Source organism: Citrus clementina, unplaced genomic scaffold, assembly GCF_000493195.1.
Source record: "Citrus clementina cultivar Clemenules unplaced genomic scaffold, Citrus_clementina_v1.0 scaffold_7, whole genome shotgun sequence".
Lineage (NCBI taxonomy): Eukaryota > Viridiplantae > Streptophyta > Magnoliopsida > Sapindales > Rutaceae > Citrus > Citrus x clementina.
Genome location: NW_006262075.1, coordinates 3,088,484 through 3,105,269, shown reverse-complemented (window position 1 = coordinate 3,105,269; position 16,786 = coordinate 3,088,484). Strand labels below are relative to the sequence as shown.

The following is a 16,786-nucleotide window of genomic DNA, read 5'->3' as shown; positions in this document are numbered from 1 at the left end:
ACAACCACAATAACCGCCTTCTTACAAAGATTAACTAAACACAATAGTCACGTAGAGGAGTAGTGAGACTTTATATGAAAGCATAAACACTCAATAAAATAAATAAAAAAATAATAAAAAAAATCCTCGGCGCCTAATTCGGAAGTCAAAACTTCTAGATGTCCAAATGTAATAATATTAAAACTTTTTTGCCGAAAAGAATAAAAAGAGAGAAGAAGATAATATTAAAATTATGCATGATATTATTAGTAGTAGTGTTTGACCACGGAGTTGGTAACACCCTCTCACATGCCCAGCAGCCCAATTACGACTCTTTACGGTTAACGCTCGCGCACCACGCAGGCACGCCTGCGCCAAAAACCATATTATTAATATTTAATTAATACGACTTTGTAATCTAACACGTTTTATTACTCTGTAATCCATTGTACAGTAACAACTAATCACATCCTTTGATATCACCCGCTGGACTGAATAATCATATTGATATGGCACGCAAACAAAAGTCGTGACCCACTTCATGTCATCGTATCATTAACAGCTTTACTCCATCAAGCTTTAAAAACAGGGCTTTTCTTGAGTTACATACATTTATAATTTATTAATGTAACTTAGAAGACCCTTACAAATAATAATAATAATATAAATAAATAAAAAAGAAAAGCTGCATTGCAGTAAGGGATGCTGCTGCCCCTATATAGGAGCTGTGTTTGAATATTTCTTCTGGGATCCTAAGTCCTAGCATCCTGGACACTGTTGAATTGATTAACTCTGTTTTGGGGTTGGGTTCCGAGGCTTGTTCTCTCTCTTTGTCATCTTCTTCTTGAACTGCAACTCTCTCTCTCTCTCTCTCTCTCTGTCCATAGTCTCTTCCCTTCTTTCTTGCAATATATTATTGTTGGCTTCTTATTTATTTATTTGTTTTTTTAAAGGGTGGCTTATAGTTTTAGGTATAAAATTTTTATTTTATTTTAACGTGCATAATATTTTAAATAGGTTTTAGAAGAATTGATTTCAGGTTATAACCTGTTCTCTTGTGGTGCTGCTGAATTTCTATGATATCTTGGTTGTTATGGACATGTTAAGCAATCTGCAAGGTTGGCTGAAGATCATCTATGTGGGTTTTGCCTTCTGCTTGGCTTTCTTTCTCGGGGCTCTTAAAGGTTTTCTTCTCCTATTCACTTTCTACAAATGTTTAATATCTGCCTTTCTATTCTTTTTTTCTTGTTTGACTTTTTATTTTGTTATGTTCGTTGAGCTTTTACATGGGGATTTGAAAGATGGTTTTTTTTTTTTTTTCATTAATGCTGCAGGTTTACTTGTGTGTCCTGTAGCTGGTTTGATATTGATAATAGGGAATGTTGGAGTGATTATTGGCTTGTTCCCTGCTCATGTTGCCTGGACAGTCTACACCCTTGTAAAGTAAAAAGAATGAAATCTTTAGTACTATTTTTGCTCCTTTTTATTTATTATAATTCTCGATGTGCAACTGAATTTTGTCAAAATCATACTTTTCTATCAGGAGCTTTTATATATTGTTGTCTAAGATATTGGATTGGTAACTGCAGGACTAATAGATTGGATATACCTCTTAAAGTTGCCATCTTTTTTCCTTTGCCTGCTTTGTTTGGCTTATGGTTGGGTCTAAGCATTGCTGGGAGCGTTCTTGTGGGAGTCGGCTATGGTTTTTTCACTCCCTGGGTTTCAGCTTTTGAGGCCTTTAGAAATGACAATGAATGCAAGAAACTCTTCCACTGTGTAGTGGTATACTTTCGAACTTTTGAAGAACTAGTTTCCCTGTTTGAATTTTATTTCTAGTTTGGCTCGTTAAAGATTGTTAATTTTAACTACTTGTTTCTATTTGCTTTAATCAACAATCAGGATGGAACATGGGGAACTATTAAAGGAAGTTGTACTATGGTCAGAGATTTTGCAGACTTATGTTATCATTCATATCCGATCTTCTTGAAGGAGATACGTGAATCGCCTCATTCAAATGAGCTTCAACCTTTGAGGTATTGGTCTTGTTATTGTTTGTATCAACTATGATTGTGTTGCTCTGTAATTTTTGGCAACTAGTGAGGTTTATAATGTTTCACTGGGAGCATAGGCACGTTGGAAAACAAATTATATAAATTCTTGATTTAAGAGTTTCTAGCTGTTTTGGTGCTCTGAGCAGGGATTAAGAAGCTTTTATTTTATTTAAGCATTTTAAATCTAATTTTTATTTCTTTAACTCTCTAGAGCCTAGGGATGAGCTTAACCTTTACCGCAAATACAATATAATTTTTAGCTCTAAGAATGAACTTTACTTGATTCATGCATCTATTTGGCCATTGAATTTTCCTAGACAACAAAATGGAGAATAAGGGTTAAGTTGATTGTATCAAAGCGATGAAAGCAAATGTTTGGTCTTCAAATTTAGCAGTCATTTGTTATAGTGACCATTTGCCTGTTGTAGGTTGTTTCATGTGCCTGGATGTATCATTGCTGGGCTGCTGGGGCTAGTTGTGGACATTCCTTTATACACTGTAATTGCTGTGATCAAGAGTCCATATATGTTGTTTAAGGGCTGGTTTCGGCTGCTGCATGATCTCATAAGCCGTGAGGGACCATTTCTCGAAACAGCCTGCATACCAATTGCTGGTTTGACTATCCTTTTGTGGCCAATTGTTGTTATTGGGAGTATTGTGATTGCTATTTTCTCGAGTATCTTCATTGGACTGTATGGATCAGTTGTAGTATACCAGGTTTGTCATATTCGAAGTACATTGTAGGTTTGGTATTTATTACAACTGAACTCAGACTTTAGCTTTCCTATGGATGCAGGAAAGATCTTTCCGGAGAGGTGTTGCGTATGTAATTGCAATGGTTGCAGAATTTGACGAGTATACAAATGATTGGCTCTACCTCAGGGAGGGAACTATCCTTCCAAAGTAATTATCTTCTCTAATTATTCCTGGATACGTGGATAATATTCTTTCAACTAAACTGCTGGAGATCTTGGTTCTTTAATTTCATTTTAACTCTTCAAAATACATTTCTCACAGCCAGGCCCCGATATAGACAGAAAAAGGTCCATAGCTCATCTGAATTGCCTGTTGGGGGAAATCAGGTGGCTGGAGGCAAATTTACTTCTGCTTCTGCAGACGCACCTGCAATGCTGATGCCAAGCTTAGCGCATTCCAGATCAGTTAGGGAGGCTATACAAGAAGTGAAAATGGTGCAGGTATGTCTGTGAACCAAATGGACATCTCTAAGTGAGTTGTCATAATAGTCCAATATACAGAACTAATGAGAGTCAGTTGGAATACCTTGTTTTTAATGTTTTAAATGATTTTTTTACCTTAAATTCTGTAATAACAAAATCTTATTTGGAAATTCAAATTTAAAAATCAAATAAAATAGTATTAGTGTTCAAACGTTGTTATTTGCCTGAAAGATAATTATACTGGCAAAACGTTTTGACTAAATACGCCACCTTTGGGAGTTTTAAACTTGTAGATATCATATCTGCAGTCTTAAGCATCATTTGATAATTTGAAAAACAGTTGCTGCGGTCTAAAAGTCTTAGCAGAAGTTGAGTTGATGTCATCGATTATTGATATTTATAGTTATAAAATCTGTTCATTTGTATGATTTGAGTAGGTTATACAACGATTGCTTACTGACCAATTAAGGTGCATGAAACAGATATGGGTAAATATGATGAGGTCCTGTGAAACGAGGGGAAGAGAATTACTAGACGCTGATGTAATAACACCAACTGACCTCAAAGATTGGTTGAAAGCAAAGTGTGTGAATGAAGAAGCCATAGTAGGTTTTGGTCTGCCTTGTTATTCATTCTTGCAGACTCTCCTTTACTCCATCAAAGCTGGTTCGGGTGGTTTATTGCTACCTGATAGTGTTGAAATAACCCATCTGAATAGACCAAATAATAAATTGTTGGACTGGTTCTTTAACCCAATAATGGTCCTAAAGGAACAAATTTCAGTCTTAAAATTGACCGAGCCTGAAGTGAGGTACCTGGAAAAAGTAGTCCTTTTTGGAAGCACTACAGAACGAATGGAGGCTTGGGACAACGGCGGTTTACTGCCTGAAGATGCACTCAGAGCTGCTCAAATACAGGGCATCAGTAGAAGGTATGAACTTTATCTGCATCTCATTGAAGTAATTGAAAGAGGCAAAACTTTGTGTACTCGTATATAAATTTTATGAGCTGTCATATGAACTTTAACATTAGTCCTTCGAAGAGTACGTCTTTTAACTAAAGTGAGCATTATGCCAATGCTTTTCACAAGTGACATACAGGGCCTGAGTGGTTTTTCTTTTTTTCGGTTAATGCAATCTGATAATTACTTCATCAACAGGATGATAGGACTGATACGCAGCGTATCGAAGTTTCCCACTTACAGAAGGAGATTTCGCCAAGTTGTGAAGGCACTGGTCTCGTACTCGGAGAGCAGACCAGAAACGTCTAGATCAGATTCCATCAGATCAGTTTTCTCTATTGAAAATGTCTAGGATATTTTTCTAGCAGGTGTAAATGCTTGTAGTTTGTGAATTACATGTAAGCTTATGTATCGGGATTCCACCGAGCCCAACGGAATTAGAGGTTACCTTGTCGGCATATCCCTCTGTTATTGAAGTATAAAATGTTAATCGCAAGAACATTGATGTCGTTAAAAATTAATAATGTTAGTTGGGACTCAACTGCTAGAAACCGTTAAACATTATTCCTTCGAAATTCTACCATTCACAGCATCCACTGTGCGGTGCCGGACTTTGTTTTAAGGATTTAAGACTCTGGCGGTTGCCTCTGGAATCTGGATAATCCATTGATTGTTCACCGCCCAAAAATATTTTAATGTACAAGCTACTCATAAAGTGATGCCCCATAGGCCATAGGGGTCGCGGCGTAATGGGGTTCTTAATCTTTTTGGTTCACGGGGCAGTCAGCAATACAGCCTCTTTCCTGCCGAGGTCTGAACCGAGTTCACTGAGCCGATATTGGGCCGAGGTTGACCTGCAGTAAGAGTGGGACTATTGGCACCCCTCAATCAAGAGAACTCTGAACACTCATAACACCCACACGCCAAGTCCGTGAAAGACCTTACCTATTTCTTGTCAAAAGGGAACTACAACTTTATGGAAAGATGCACGACTTCAAAATTATCCAGTTTGATTCGTTATTTTACATATCTTCGATCAAAGGATAGGAGCCGTAGACCCTCCCATGGGGAGTAAACAAACTTCTTAAAAGAAACTACCATGATTTTGGCAACTGTAAAACTAAAGGTCAAATTAGAATTGCAGCCACAAACAAACTTCAAAACCCAACAAATTATTACGTTTCTTTAAAAATGATTAAAAAAAAATTTCCTTTCAGTTGATAGTTGCTAAACTGATCACCTCATGATTTGAATAGAGTTTAAGCCTAAAAAAACAACATAGCAGTTATAAAACTCGCTAGTCAAGTGTGTAGATCCGGTAGAAAACTTTCTTATTAAATTCATGATAAAATTAAAACTTAAATGATTTATTTCTTCTAAAGTTATTTGTATACATGAATCTTAATTTAGGATTTCGAGTAAAGAATTCATTGTAAAGTTTGCAGCAAAAATGTAGACAAGAAGCAATGGTAACGACAAAGGGCTTAAAGAGAAAAATCTGCAAGTTTGAGTTGGGCAAGAGAGATTGGGTTTTTTAATATTTTATTGAAGGTTAAAATTGTAAAGCCACAAGAGGGATTTTAAAAGGATTTTGAAGGTGCAAGTGATGCTAGTTTTCCCAAATTCTCAAAAAATTAGTTCATGAACCGAAATGTAAGTCCATTATTTAACCTCCTGGAGGGTGTTTGTTGGATCTTAATTCAATATTAGGTTTATATGTGAATAATTATGTATTATATATTATCATATAATTTTAAGTACAATTAAAAGTGATATATTAAAATTTTCAATAATCTGAACTTTAATATATTTTACGTGGACCTTTAATGTATAAAAATTTAAAAATAATATTTATTTTTACGATATGATAAAATAGAAATATTGAAAGATAACTAGAAAATTATCTATATAAGTAGTCATTTAATATTCTATTTTTTTCTGACATCCGATCATCATAATGAGTGTAGAGAGAAACTTAAAAGATTCTCTAGGATAATTTATGATTTAGAAGGTAATCCACACAACTCTATAAAAACAATTAAGCATTATGAATCTATATATACTTTTATATATTTAATTATTGATTCTTAGTAATACAACATAAACGTTGTTGAGATTTAGGTGATGGTTTCTACAAAATGATTATTTTTTAGCATGTTAGATGTGCTTTTGATTTCGCTTTTTAGTGTTGTTGAATTTAAATCTGATATGATGATTTTACTTTGGTCATTTATTTTTAGGTCCGGTTATATTAGAATTATTTTATAATAAAATATTATTTCATAACCACATGATTAAAATTATAATATATTATTTATTATTTATTATTTTACGTATATAGTTATAATTCATTGTTACCGGTAGAACAACTTTAATATGACCATGTACTGTCACTTTTCCATCTTGTTTTGTTTGCTGCAAGCTAAACAGGACGTTTTCGTCGCATTTCTTGTGATATTTGTAGAGTAGTCTTGAAATCAACGTTTCGCAGGAAGGGGACCCACCTGGGCCATATGCAACGTATGGGTTTACGTGCTGTATTGTGCAGCAGATTGAAGAAAAAGTTAGAAATTAGCGGCCCCTGAGCAAGCTGTGCGATGCCATTCACGGTCTCACACTCAGCCTTTCTTCTGCTGCTTTCGGCACCTCTATTATATTATAATTTTATATTATTGTATATATAACGACATTAAATTGTACATTTTATTTCTCTATTACTGTTTTACCATGAATTCATTAATTTTATTAATTCTTGTTAGTGTTGCCTACTGAAACAAATACCATCAAATTAAACCATCAACCCTAATCATTCCTACTTTCGCCGTAAACACAATCTACGAAATTCTTCGACAAGCAGTACCAATCTCAATCTCAGAGCCTCTATCGCCAACTCTTGTGTGTGTTTTTCTTCGGTATCAATTTGCCATCTTCGCACACAAGTCATTTTTATTTTTTTCCATCAATCCCTTCTTTTTTTTTTTTTTCCAATTGCTTATGCAAGACTCGTTGAACATGTTCAATATGCATGCAGATTCGTTGCAGTTATTAAAATCAATATTCTTATTTGATGTCAAAGTTGCCAAGCTTTCTTAATATTATCTCATTAACACCTTTATTATCTATGAGAGAACAAGATAACGTGATTTTTGTATTAAAAAAAAAAGATAACGTGGTTTTTTCTTCTAGTGTTAGATGATAATGATCAATAGTTGCCGTAAATTGTTCTGTAAATTAAAATTTGGTTAATCATTCATCCCATCATTTATCTTCTCCACTAATCAACAGATTCCTACCAACATTCTTTTTCAAATTCTAATTAACCCAAAATGTTATCCTCTTTCAATTTTTGTACCACATATGCATTTATAACAATGTACCGATAAGATTTAGTATCATATAAATTGTTATCAACAATTACTAATCGCAAAATAAACCTCCACTACCAATCGTTCGTATGTGCATGTATGCCCATTCTCTTCCATGCATGAAAAAAGTATAAAACCGAAATCTGCTAAGTATTTAATTAGGAAATCAGAGGTTAAGTCGAACTAGATTTCGAAGAAGTAATGTCAATTCTACTTCTCATTTGTTCGTTTGATAGATAGAACAAATTAATGCTATGTATACCTTTTGACGGAACATTCTAAATATTGGAAGAACTCATTTAAGACGGTACATTGTATTGTATTCACTAAAATACATAACTAGTTAAATTTTTTTTACTATATTAATATCATTAAGGTGATATTTCTAATCTTACAATTAATTGATTTGACTTTAAGTCATACAAATAAACTTGAACATTTTACCTAATGAAAATTTGAGGAATGTATAGTGACATGAAGTGAGATATATGACATGTTATAAAGTAATTTTACCAAGAAAATAGAGATTTCTAATCGTATTTGAAGCAAGCATGGCAGGTTACTGTGTGCCAGTGCCACCTCCGGACGCATAACCACTGCCACTTCCTTGCCCAACTCGAGTACCCCCACCTGATCCTGAACTTGCCCCATACCCAATACCAGTACCACCACTACCAGCTCCGTAACCAACCCCAGACACACTAGATCCACTCCCATAACCATATCCAGTGCCAGCTCCTAACTCAACTACAGTGCCACGTCCATACCCGAATCCACCAGCCCATTGCTCATTGAAGGTTACTGCCGATTTAATCAATTCATCATTGAAAACCAATGCATTAGAAATGTTTTTATCCTTTGAACCAATTGATCACTTGTGTTTTTTTTTTTTAAAGTACCTAAACTACAAATTTATGCTGAATATTTAACATCAAATATGTAAGGTAAGAATTTTGAAATCTGATGTCTAAAAAATATATTTTTCTCATGTTTAATTGAGACTCTTTAACTAAACTTCATAATCTTAATTTGGTAATGAAACTTGATCCCCTTGATTTGACTCTTTAACTAATTTTTTTTTTATAAACTTTTGAAGGGATGAAAGAAACTTATTTAAAATAATTTTTTTAAAAAAATACCTTAATTAGGGGCATATAACAAATGGTAGCTCTCTATCTAATTTAAAACAAAAGACAGATATAATATTTTCTTGAATAAATAAGGGCATATAAGGTTCGAAGATTTAGCATTGAGATAGATTTTTCCTTTTTTTTATTAAAAAAAAGAAGAAGAAGAAGTGAGAGATTTTTCATGTCAAATGTACTCAAAAGAAAACAGCCGAATTATATACATAGTCATTTTTCATCGATCTCACGTCCTTCTAAACTTATTCTACATCCAGTTTCATATAAGTTCCTTTCCAATTAGACTCCGAGAGCCGACATAGAGAAAAAAGAATCAAATGGCTTTGACACATTGAAAACTGTGTTATTTACGCTTGGGGGCTTATGAAGTTGGACAAGGCTAGGTTGCAGAAGCTGCAACTGACAGCCTCGGCATTTTCACCTTGCATGAACAGCTGCCTTGGCCTGGGTTGCATCAGCACCAACACGCGTGGAGGATTCCCATTGGCTATGTTACTTGCACAAGCTGTAACATAGCAAGGTCCGAAAGAAGTTTGTTTGCACATCAAGATCAAGCGATCCAGTAATTGAGTTGACACTGTTATTTTACTTTTGTACAAATAAACAGTACCGAAAATTCACGTGGCAAATGGCAATGGCATTCAAGTATATATATATCCTCGCTCCCGTGATCGGACTTGCATCAAATTCAAATAGATAATTACATTTTTTTTTTACTGTACTTCTTTTTACCAGGAAAAGAATAAATAATAATAAAAATTATATTATATGTAACTTACATCTAATTTAAAAGTTGTACCAATGACTCAAGATATGCATTTAATCAAACACCACTTAAGTGATTAGGTATTACTCATGGATTGATGTAAGATACAAATGACACAATTATTGACAATTAATTAAAGAAATATACAGGTGGAATTTGGAAGCATACACAGACTACAAAGTAATTCCAACATGGAGATAAAAGACCAAGACTTCCAAACGTGAACACGTGTCCGTAACTTACAAGGCAATGTGCGTGCGCCTGCCCCTCCTACGCCCAACCATTTGCTTTGCCTTGCCCATCAACCCCTCCGAAGCCCCACGCTCCACGCCCCTCACCCAACCCCACTCCCCTTCACTCTTCTTCCTCCCTCACTCTATCCATTTTACTCATAAATGATATCCATCAATCGTAAAAACAAACTAATATAAATTCTTTTGTTTCTTTTCAACTTAATTTTTATTAAGAAAAAAGAAAAAGAAAAAGAAAAAGAAAGAAAAATGTTGAAGGACTACAGACTGCGAATCCGTACTAAATTACAAGAGCAGTAGCAGAGAAAAAGACACGAATTTTATGGAGGCTGAATTTAAAGCTAAAGTAAATAATAACACTTAGTTTATTCAACCATTTTGTTCCTCACAGTTTTTGCAGTTCCATTTCGTTACTTGAGGAAATCTCTCTCTCAGTCTCGGAGCTTCTTTTCCAGTACGGCTGACGAGCTGTACAAAAAATACGAAACACACCTTACACTAAACAACAGAAACTAAATCATCAATCACTGATACCTAGAAGTACAATACGTATATCTGCAGAAGATATCGCCATTGTTTTTAATTTAATTTCTTCATTGGTAATCTTCTTCATGGCCTCAACCCTACCCACTTGTAACGTCCTTCCATTGGCTCCTCTTTCACGAAGTCGAAGTTATACCTGTAATTGAATTTTTAAGAGTGTTGCTAGCATGCATCTTCAGGTTTGGTTGCAAAGAGAGTGCAAATTCGAATTTTTATTGGCCAAAAAAAAAAAATAAAGAAAAAAAATCCAAGATATTGTATAGAATAGAAATGCAAGAGTTAAATTCTTGGTAAACAAACAAAGAGACCGAGTGAAAATTATGTTCACTTTGATGCGTTAGTTAACAATGTGCATGGCAAAAGAGGCATTATTGTTTTGCGTACTTACTTCTGAGAAAATTGTTTTACGAGCTTTTTCTCAGCTTCAGCGAAGAAGTCCTCAATTTCAGACTTGGCAGGCATGTTCTCCACCGTTGATCTACGGCGAGAGTTTGCCTCTGATGATGGCTTCGCAGTTGAATCCAGGCTGTCTGATTCTTCTCCAGCTTCAGCTTCAAGCTCGCTGGACAGCGTCGCGTCTCTCCTGAGGTAGAAATGATGTATTAAGTAGAGCAAATTAAAGTAAATGAAAGAGAGAGAGAGAGAGAGAGAGACTGTTATAAATAAATGGATCACTCCATTTTGAATTCGAATTTTTGAAGAGATGTGAGTGAGATCAAATGATTACAAGAATCTTGAAAATAAATTTAAAAAAAATTATTTATCTCATATTAAATTAAAACAAAAATTAAACCTTTCTCTGCATCCATAATACGTCGATGTTTCAGCTTCCACATCAGCACTCTCATCCTGCAAAAAGAGATGAAATTCAACGAAATTCAAAATTTAAATACAACATGTTCGCCTCAAATTAAATGCGCCACCAAAACAATCAAATCCAAGAATTCAGATAAGCATACTGGTGCCAAACGGAATTCAATTTCACCTTCAGATCTACAAATTCTATTCTCTCACTGGATCCGTGACTGGAGCAACATGAAGTCGAAACACGATCATGATCAGATAATTCTAAGCCAGGACTTGAACACCGATTCTCCGTCGTCGTTTTCTCACCTGTATCAATTGTACGATTCCTGAGCTGAATATAAGACGCAAAGCTTTTGACTTCATCACACTCTAGTTTCCTTCTCTTAGCTAACTTGGAAGAAGTTGCAGCCGCCAGGGCTTCAGCTCGTGCTCGCGTTCGCGTTCTTACGCCAACTCGAGCGACCTCCATCACTGGAATTTCTGTAAGCCCTTGAGCCCTCAACTTTCTCACCGCGTTTCTATGTTGCAGTTTCTCTTTATCCTCTCTATTTTGTCATGGTTTGTTAATTTGTACGTCTATATGGACTATCGTCGTGGTCCAGGCTCCGTTAACAAGGACGGGTAATCTGTAACGGGGAATTTGACGGCGCCGTTCTTTATACCATTGGAGGACTGACAAGTGGAGTGGGACTTGTGAACTGTAGAGAACTGCACAGGAGTGATTGCTTTTTTATTTTTTTTTAGGGTAATATAGGAAAATCGTACTGTTTGAGTGAAAGAAAGTTGCACTAAATAGAAAGGACGGATAATCGTGCGGTCATAATTGAATGGAAAGAATTACAGGTCCCCGTTAGGTGGGGAAGCTGGTCTTAGGCAAAAATGGTGTGCATTAATTTAGAATTACTTATTTGTCCTTTTCCTTTTCCTTTTCCTTTGAACAGGTGTAAATAAAAAAATTAAGAGTATTACGGAATAACCTTTATAAATTATTAATCTCTATTATATAATAATTATCAGGGTCTTAATTTAGGTTAATAGGGTAAATTAATAATTTCGGTACATTAATAAAATAATACTTGTTTTCTTAAAACCCTTATATAACTTTATGCTCACATTCATATTAAAAAATAATAATTTGTTAAAATTACAAACATAAAAGTAATTAATTGTTCTTCCTTGAAACTTAAATGTAGTTGGATCTCATCTTTGATTTTGCTTCTTGCTTCTACAAGTTTAAGGGGTTGAATTCTCAAATTGCCATAATTCTTAAAATTTTTGGTTAATTTAATGCATGTTTAGTGGACTAATTCATTATTGATTAGATTGGTAAAATACAATAAATTTCTAGTTTATCAAATTGTATATACACTTTATAATTAATAAATTATTAATTACTTTGTCGAGTAATTAATACTTCTTTAAATTAGTAGATTTTGTATGGTCCGACATTATTAATTTGTAGAGGTTTTATTGTAAGTGTGAAATTAAGTTTAACCCAAACATGGCAATGTAATGATAAAAATAACAGTTTGATCGGATTGTAGATTGTCATTTTTATTTTCAAATTCAAATGTTAATAAAAATATCATCAAATCATGGTGCGGAAAACAAAAAGTGTCATAGGCAAATCTAATATGATCTATCTTATTTTAAATAAATTCTATTAATATGATTGATAGTTAATAAATTAAAAAAAATAGTTAAATTCTAATCATATACTAATACTAAAAGACAGATGACACAAAATCTGTAAAAGATCAGGAGTGCTCAGGAGAGAATCATAATCCAATCCATATTAGGAGAGAATCATAATCCAATCCATATTGGTTGAGCGGTAATGTCCTAATAACGACTCAATAACCTAGCACCTAATAACATCAATTTGCAAGGTCCGCACAGCAAACAAACAAACAACAATGCGCTGTCCGGATTAGGACTGATTTAACAGAGAATGTGTCAGCTGGCGGCCGCTTTACTTTACTTTGAGCTATAAGGCATTCTCTCTGAAACACAAAACAACAAAGAAACGTATGACGAAGCGTAAGAGCATATTAGTAGATGAACGTTGTTGAAGAATTTGGCCTCTCCTTAAAAACTCGCCAAGATAATTAAGATATAATCTTCAAAAATTAAGATATTAAGGCAGCCTGATGAAAAAATTAGAGCGTAGATAATGAAAATAATAAACAAGAAGGAGTTCGAGACTGGGACACGCGCGGGAAGCGTGGCCATTTAATTTCGGACCATGAATGCATTACAATTAGGTAATATCAAAATGAATGGTGCAATGTTGATGTCTTGCATGCTTAATACAGTGAGTGTTCATCTCACACGTGTACCCTCAATAGGGCACAATTTGTTGATCCGACAGTCCAAATTATAGGCAAATATGGACCACCTTTTTTCACATACACGAAAATTTTCACTCTCATCATTAATCAATTCACCAGCTGCCTTTAAATAAATATTTATCAGGCAACGTAACAAAAAACATATTTCTATATTTCTCTCTGGATTTTGTCTCAACTGCAGACAAGCATTATATATAAGACATACACGACGTTGTTTATTACTCTGTTGTTTTGATCTTCTTGGTAGCTACATACGAAATTGCAGTGCTGGTTCATGACTATTACTGATGCAGCAACTTTCCTTATTTACTTATAAACTGGAATTGGATAGGGCAGAATCATAATCTCTTGCTAGCATATTTTTTTTGATAAAATCAGACTGACAGTTCAGGTGCCCCAATTTTGGAGAATATTATTGTATACCTTATCAGGGGTCCGTGCATTTCTTCCGTAAAGCTTCAAAAAATCTCTCAGTACAATTACATTGCATGCCATGGTCTCTTTGATGATTGCATTTTGCAGTAAAGATGTAAGGCTAAAAAGATTGAGAATTTAATTCTTACCGAGAACATTCATACTTTGATTTGGATGGATCACTAGCTTGGTATTATATAGTATATGGTATATATGGCTGCATATATGTCATCTATTGCCGCATTACATTTTAACATTTTGGGATGTCCAAATTACAATAGCTGGAGTATTTCCTACAAGTCGGTGTTATATTTGCGAAAGACAGTAAGAATTTTTTTAACGCAGCAAATTTTACCTAACCGTAGAAGTTTAGGTAAAATTGAGATTATAAAAGAAATCATATTTGATAGACTGAAGAATTTTGGATGTTTTGGAAAATAAATAATGTTCTGATCGATCGATTGGTCAATGCTTTATTGGACTATTACTCCATAACTGTAGCTATAATTTAATTAGCTAGAGTACTCTTTATGTTTAATAGTTGCTCACAAGACTACATGTATGGTGAAACCCTAACCGATTCGATTTGATGGCTTAACTAAATATAAGGTTATATAAAATCTAGGCCTGCAGGTTTCCTGTAAAGAAAACGAGAAAACAATTTTCTCTTCTCTAAATCTCACAAAAATAATAGGTACAAGCGTAAGTAGTGATATTTCTTGCCTTTATTCTTGTTCCTTCTTTTTTTCTTTTTAATAAAAAATATCAGTTTCTAATTCACAATTAGCTGAAAACCTTGGTGGTGGGATATAATAAAAAAGCAATGTAGAATAATTTTTGTCCCTTGACTTGTAAGTACGACAGGAGAGAACTCAAACTGTTAACTTATATGATTATATCTCATCTTTCCATAGTTGTAGCACAGACCTGTTTTTCAAATAAATCCATTCTCAATAATGATAGTTTGAGTTCTCCCCTGAAAGTAAAATCAAAATTATCCAAATGGAATTAATGATGGTATGTTCTTGATCATATGAGACAGAATGGGAGAGGAGAGAGAGAGAGAGAGAGACATCCCAACTGTAAAGAAGATAAATCACTGTAATCGGTCTCTAAAGTGATTACCAATAAGACAATAATCTACAGCGCGAAATTGCCCATGAATGAATCTTTGATATATGGTTTAAATTAAAGGTCACAGGTCACCTAACGTTATGGCCCCTTAAATCAAAGATGAAAAACATAAAGTAAGATTCCTTTCCCTTGGAATGTGATGTATAATTTAAATTAGAAAGGGAAGGGACAAGGGCACATGGATCTTAGGTAAGGGTGGGCACAGAAAACTAGAGAAGTAATTTTAGTCCCCTTGTGCTTATATTAATGTAATATAAAACAACAATTCTAGTGGCAGTCATATAAAGATAGTGTGTTAGCTAGGTCCTCCCCTCTGGGCCTCGCCAATTGCTATGGCTAAGGTTCAACTTTAATCCGAAAGTGCTTTTGGCTTACTTTAAGTTGAAACTACACGTATATATAATTCTAAAAGTAGATTGAATGATTAAGGGTGACCTTACCAAAATATTCCCAATCCTAGTCTGTAGTAAACTTTTCTCCTTTCCATTTTAGTTACATTTTATGTATGTTCCAAAGGTAACCGATTGTATGTTATACAATATGAGTAGTTAGAGATATTCTAAATTTTTTATCTTAAATAATATGTCATTTATTTATTAATTAATAATTTATTATAAAATCTAAATGAATTAATTATATTATTTTTACCAACCAATTGATAAATACTACGTCATTTAAAATAATTTTTTAGAATAAAAAATTTAAAATATGCATCATAAATCATAAATAATGGCTATGGTGTTGGTACCTTGCAAACACTGCATTGAAATAATCATGGTCGTGAATAATGATACTCCAATTGACGTAACCAATAAAGAGTTAGAGATGAACATATACGGTAGGGATGGCAATGGGGTGGGGTGGGGGTGGGGAGGCCTACCCCATTCCCCACCCCGTTAGAAATTTTTACCTCCATTCCCCACCCCATTCCCCAATAAATTTAGTGGGGTGGGGATGGGGAATCCCCATGTGAGGAATGCTTTCCCCATCCCCACCATATTCCCCATTTATCTATTTTATATTAGGTATAAATACATAATTTCAGTAAGTTAAAAATTAGAAACTTAAAATAAAATCATCACCATATTATAAAGTATTTAAATTCTTTTAAAAAAATATCTAAAAGTTTGAAACAATATCTTAAAATGATATTAAAATTAAAAAAATATTTAAAGAACGTAGCACTTTAAAAGAGAAAAGAAAATATAACAATGTTTTATAGTTGAAAAATATTATAGGGTTTTCTTTCATTCATATCCTGTTTATATTGCATAAAAATTAAAAAAATATTAATTGACATTATAATTCATAAAATAAAAATTATTAAATAAGAATTAAAAATATATTTATATATAATGGGGATTGGGGTGGGGGTGGGGTGGGGAGTGTAAAACCAAACCCCATCCCATTAAGAATTTGGGGATTATTTTTCTCCCACTCCCCACCATATTCTCCAAAAATTATTCAAAATTTTTCTCGTTTAGGGTGGGGCTTCATGGGGCCTCAAACCCATGGAGGATTTTGCCATCCCCAATATACGGACCCATTTGCAATCCGAGGTATTATAAGCTGATGATGATCAGGTCAATAAAACTATTAAAATGGCGGTGGTTCCAAAGGGTAATAAAAAGGCAAGATACACCTGGCCATTAAAATTATTAATGATCACATAACATTACTTGCGATGTTTACAATACCAAGGAACTTTATGGTTTGCTCTCTCTTTATGGTGCTAAACATTAGAAAGATGTGTAATCAAGACTTGCTTAAAGAACTGGGAAAGTGATGAGAGAGAAAGAGAGGAAAGAAAAAAAAGAAGAAAAGTGGAAATAAATTAA

General features: G+C 34.1%; 2 protein-coding genes across 2 annotated transcripts; one reads left to right on the top strand and one right to left on the bottom strand.

The window, feature by feature from the left end:
* The first annotated feature begins 634 nt into the window (after positions 1–634).
* Positions 635–4,671, top strand: LOC18036627 (uncharacterized membrane protein At3g27390). Its single transcript, XM_006425805.2, has 9 exons — positions 635–1,163; positions 1,314–1,422; positions 1,569–1,764; positions 1,882–2,015; positions 2,462–2,750; positions 2,830–2,936; positions 3,055–3,229; positions 3,694–4,142; positions 4,371–4,671. The coding sequence occupies exons 1-9, from the start codon at positions 1,073–1,075 to the stop codon at positions 4,522–4,524; spliced, it is 1,704 nt and encodes a 567-aa protein (XP_006425868.1). The 5' UTR covers positions 635–1,072; the 3' UTR covers positions 4,525–4,671.
* A 5,074-nt stretch (positions 4,672–9,745) lies between these two features.
* On the bottom strand, positions 9,746–11,822 carry LOC18036618 (cyclin-dependent kinase inhibitor 1). The gene is made up of 4 exons (XM_006425803.2): positions 11,228–11,822; positions 11,036–11,091; positions 10,631–10,825; positions 9,746–10,378 (listed from the first exon to the last, which is right to left on the bottom strand). Exons 1-4 carry the CDS (start codon positions 11,516–11,518, stop codon positions 10,309–10,311), a joined length of 612 nt encoding a protein of 203 aa, XP_006425866.1. The 5' UTR covers positions 11,519–11,822; the 3' UTR covers positions 9,746–10,308.
* Positions 11,823–16,786: the final 4,964 nt, after the last annotated feature.

Coding starts and splice junctions, on each gene's coding strand:
- LOC18036618 (XM_006425803.2), bottom strand. CDS start 11,518: ATGGAGGTCGCTCGAGTTGGCGTAAGAACGCGAACGCGAGCACGAGCT. Junction 11,092..11,227: donor TAGAATTTGTAGATCTGAAG/GTGAAATTGAAT, acceptor CTCTTTTTGCAG/GATGAGAGTGCTGATGTGGA. Junction 10,826..11,035: donor TATTATGGATGCAGAGAAAG/GTTTAATTTTTG, acceptor TTTCTACCTCAG/GAGAGACGCGACGCTGTCCA.
- LOC18036627 (XM_006425805.2), top strand. CDS start 1,073: ATGGACATGTTAAGCAATCTGCAAGGTTGGCTGAAGATCATCTATGTG. Junction 1,164..1,313: donor CTTTCTCGGGGCTCTTAAAG/GTTTTCTTCTCC, acceptor TTAATGCTGCAG/GTTTACTTGTGTGTCCTGTA. Junction 1,765..1,881: donor AACTCTTCCACTGTGTAGTG/GTATACTTTCGA, acceptor ATCAACAATCAG/GATGGAACATGGGGAACTAT.